This window comes from Melanaphis sacchari, unplaced genomic scaffold, assembly GCF_002803265.2.
Source record: "Melanaphis sacchari strain LSU unplaced genomic scaffold, SCAv2.0 Contig1909_pilon_pilon, whole genome shotgun sequence".
NCBI classification, from domain to species: domain Eukaryota; kingdom Metazoa; phylum Arthropoda; class Insecta; order Hemiptera; family Aphididae; genus Melanaphis; species Melanaphis sacchari.
The window spans coordinates 1-2,723 of NW_020270919.1; the positions used below are offsets into that span (position 1 = coordinate 1).

The following is a 2,723-nucleotide window of genomic DNA, read 5'->3' on the forward strand; positions in this document are numbered from 1 at the left end:
TTTTATCAAAGGTTATTTTATTTTTTATGTCATGATAACAAAATAAAGGTTTTAATTTTAAACTACTTTACTACAATTTTCATAATTTAAAGAAGGATAAAAATGTCTTCGTTACTTTAAAAAGTCGTTGTCATTATTTATATATCCTATCCAGTTAAACAGTAATTCATTAAATATTCGTACTAGTCGAAACACTCTAGTAAACCGTATCATTGGTCCAATATAATATAAAAAAAAATTCAAAAATCCTCTTAAATAGTCTGCGTCCAACAATAAACACAATCAAATTTTCTAAAGCAATATAAACATTGCTATACCTTATATTTAAATAGTAGTCATATTATCCAATATACGTACTATCGCCTGAGGTACTCTGTTCTTATAGCCTTTAGCTTTTCTTATTATCTATTCAAAATAACTTGAGTGAAAGTTGAACAATTAAATTATCATGACGTAACTATAATGAAAGCTATTATATTTATTGTAAGACAATTTTAGTAAAATTATCATCTAAAAAAAAAAAAAAATATGACTGCTATACTCCAGTAATTACTTTGCTATTCAAAACTCGACAGCTAAACAAAATAAATAAAATATTCGTTTATTTTCTGTGTTTCTGTGATCTATTTGTCTATACACAGTTAGTGTGAAATTTATGTCAATGTAACGAGTTTGAAATAAATATTCGTTATACTACCTTTTAATTAATTCAATCTTAAGTGTAACAACAAATAATACTATATTTATATGATGGTTGTTTTATAACAGAGGTGGCCAAACAGTCGATTACGATCAACCGGTCGATCGCAAATGATTTTAAAATCAATCGTGTTAGAATTAGTTTTAGGCTACAAACACAAAAATTAGTAGATCACAGCCGAAAATGTTTGGATGTCCCTAATTAATAATAACACGTAGAATACATACTGAAGTTTCTTGTGGAGCAATCGATTTTATGAGATAACCTTTAATTTTATTTTTTTTTGCAAAATCACATAAGATCTTGGCATCTTTAGAATTACCGTTAGAACTCAATACTGTAGACCAATCATCATACCAATTTGTTCGAAAAAGTCTTACGATTACGGGTTTATTTGTATCTGTCACATTTTTGAGGAGTTCTAAAACATATTTATACGAATCATTAGTACCAATGATGAGTTTTAAAGTTATTAAGTATTTATAGAACAACATAATGACTTTATTTACTTAGAATTTATAAAACATCAATAATTGTCTAAATTACTGACGGTACAAATTTTTTTTTTTAAATTTCTTACCATTTTTTTAATATTACATAAATAGTTCATGAATAAAGATAAATTAAATAAACCAATATTTAACATAAAATCATGTAAATATAAGTATTATAACATTATGTTTACCTTCATCTACATCTAATCGAGACAATTCGTTGATTTGAAATCGTGTATAAATTATTACTTCACATTCACTTGGTATTTTTTTGGGATCTAGATCAAGTAAAGTAATATCAGATTCATCCATATGTCCTTTGAAATAGCACATTACTTGTTTAGAAAAATTAGAACCTAAATCATAAAAAAAATTATTCACATAAATATTTGTATGAATTGTAAATATCGACATTATAAATTGTGTTTGAACGTATCGATATTTTATATATTCTATTGTTATGATATAAATTTAAAAACTAGTTTATCATAATTGATCAATAGTAATAATGGTTAATTAAAAATATATAATTTTCATGAATTTTTGCGATTTGGTCTGACATATGAAAATTAATGTGTCCGTATGATTCAAATACATAGAAATTTCAATAATTTCATATAAAATATGTAATAGACTTAAAATAAAATACAATTAAAGTTTTCAAGTTTTTTTTAAAAAATAATAAAATTGATTTACAACAATGCAAAATTTAACATACGATTTGACATTTAAATTATTCTTGCTGTAATCAACAATATATATCTAGATTTGAAATACAATTTGCATGACATTAAAAACATTATGGTCACATCTTAAAATTAAGAAAACGTATCTATACCAAAAAAAAAAAAAAAAATTATGAAGTGATGCTATTGTGATCAGATGGAATTTAAAAAATTTAATCAAAATAATAGCTGTATGTATTTAAAAGAAAACACGTACTTGTTGATTGGTTTGAACAACTTGAAGCCACAGACTCATTGAGTAAATAAAATAATAAAAAGTATAAAATCATAGTTTAAAAATATATTATACTTCAATACAAGACCAGAAAACTGCTAATACTACAATAAAAATGATTTTGAAAATATAAATTTTTAAATGAATTGTTTTATGTAAATGGTGAATAATGTTATATATTATCAAAAAAAAAAACAAAATCAAAATGTTTTGAATATAACTCTCATATATGTTATACCTAAAGTAATCACAAAATATTTATTTAATGTAATAATAAATTATCAAATCTAGTAAAAATAAATATTTAGGTATAAGTTAAACGTAAATATTATTTAATCAAAAAATGTAATAAATAATAAGGTTTTATCAAAACACTTTTAAATTTTGTACCATTTTTATTACAATTTGGGAGCTAAAATGATATTTTTTTTTTACCAGAAATGTATTATTTTAAAATTCATTATATATCTTATTTTTTTCTTTATAAAAATACAACCGAACTTTTCGATTTCTTATTCAAAACTATAATATTTTGCAGAAGATTTCGATGCATCAAACGGATGTGATGT

The 2,723-nt window shown here is 22.9% G+C and overlaps 1 protein-coding gene across 1 annotated transcript; it reads right to left on the reverse strand.

Annotated features, from left to right (window-relative positions):
- Positions 1–485: 485 nt before the first annotated feature.
- On the reverse strand, positions 486–2,288 carry LOC112592753. The gene is made up of 3 exons (XM_025336903.1): positions 2,137–2,288; positions 1,386–1,550; positions 486–1,121 (listed from the first exon to the last, which is right to left on the reverse strand). The coding sequence occupies exons 1-3, from the start codon at positions 2,207–2,209 to the stop codon at positions 898–900; spliced, it is 462 nt and encodes a 153-aa protein (XP_025192688.1). The 5' UTR covers positions 2,210–2,288; the 3' UTR covers positions 486–897.
- Between the last annotated feature and the right edge of the window lie 435 nt (positions 2,289–2,723).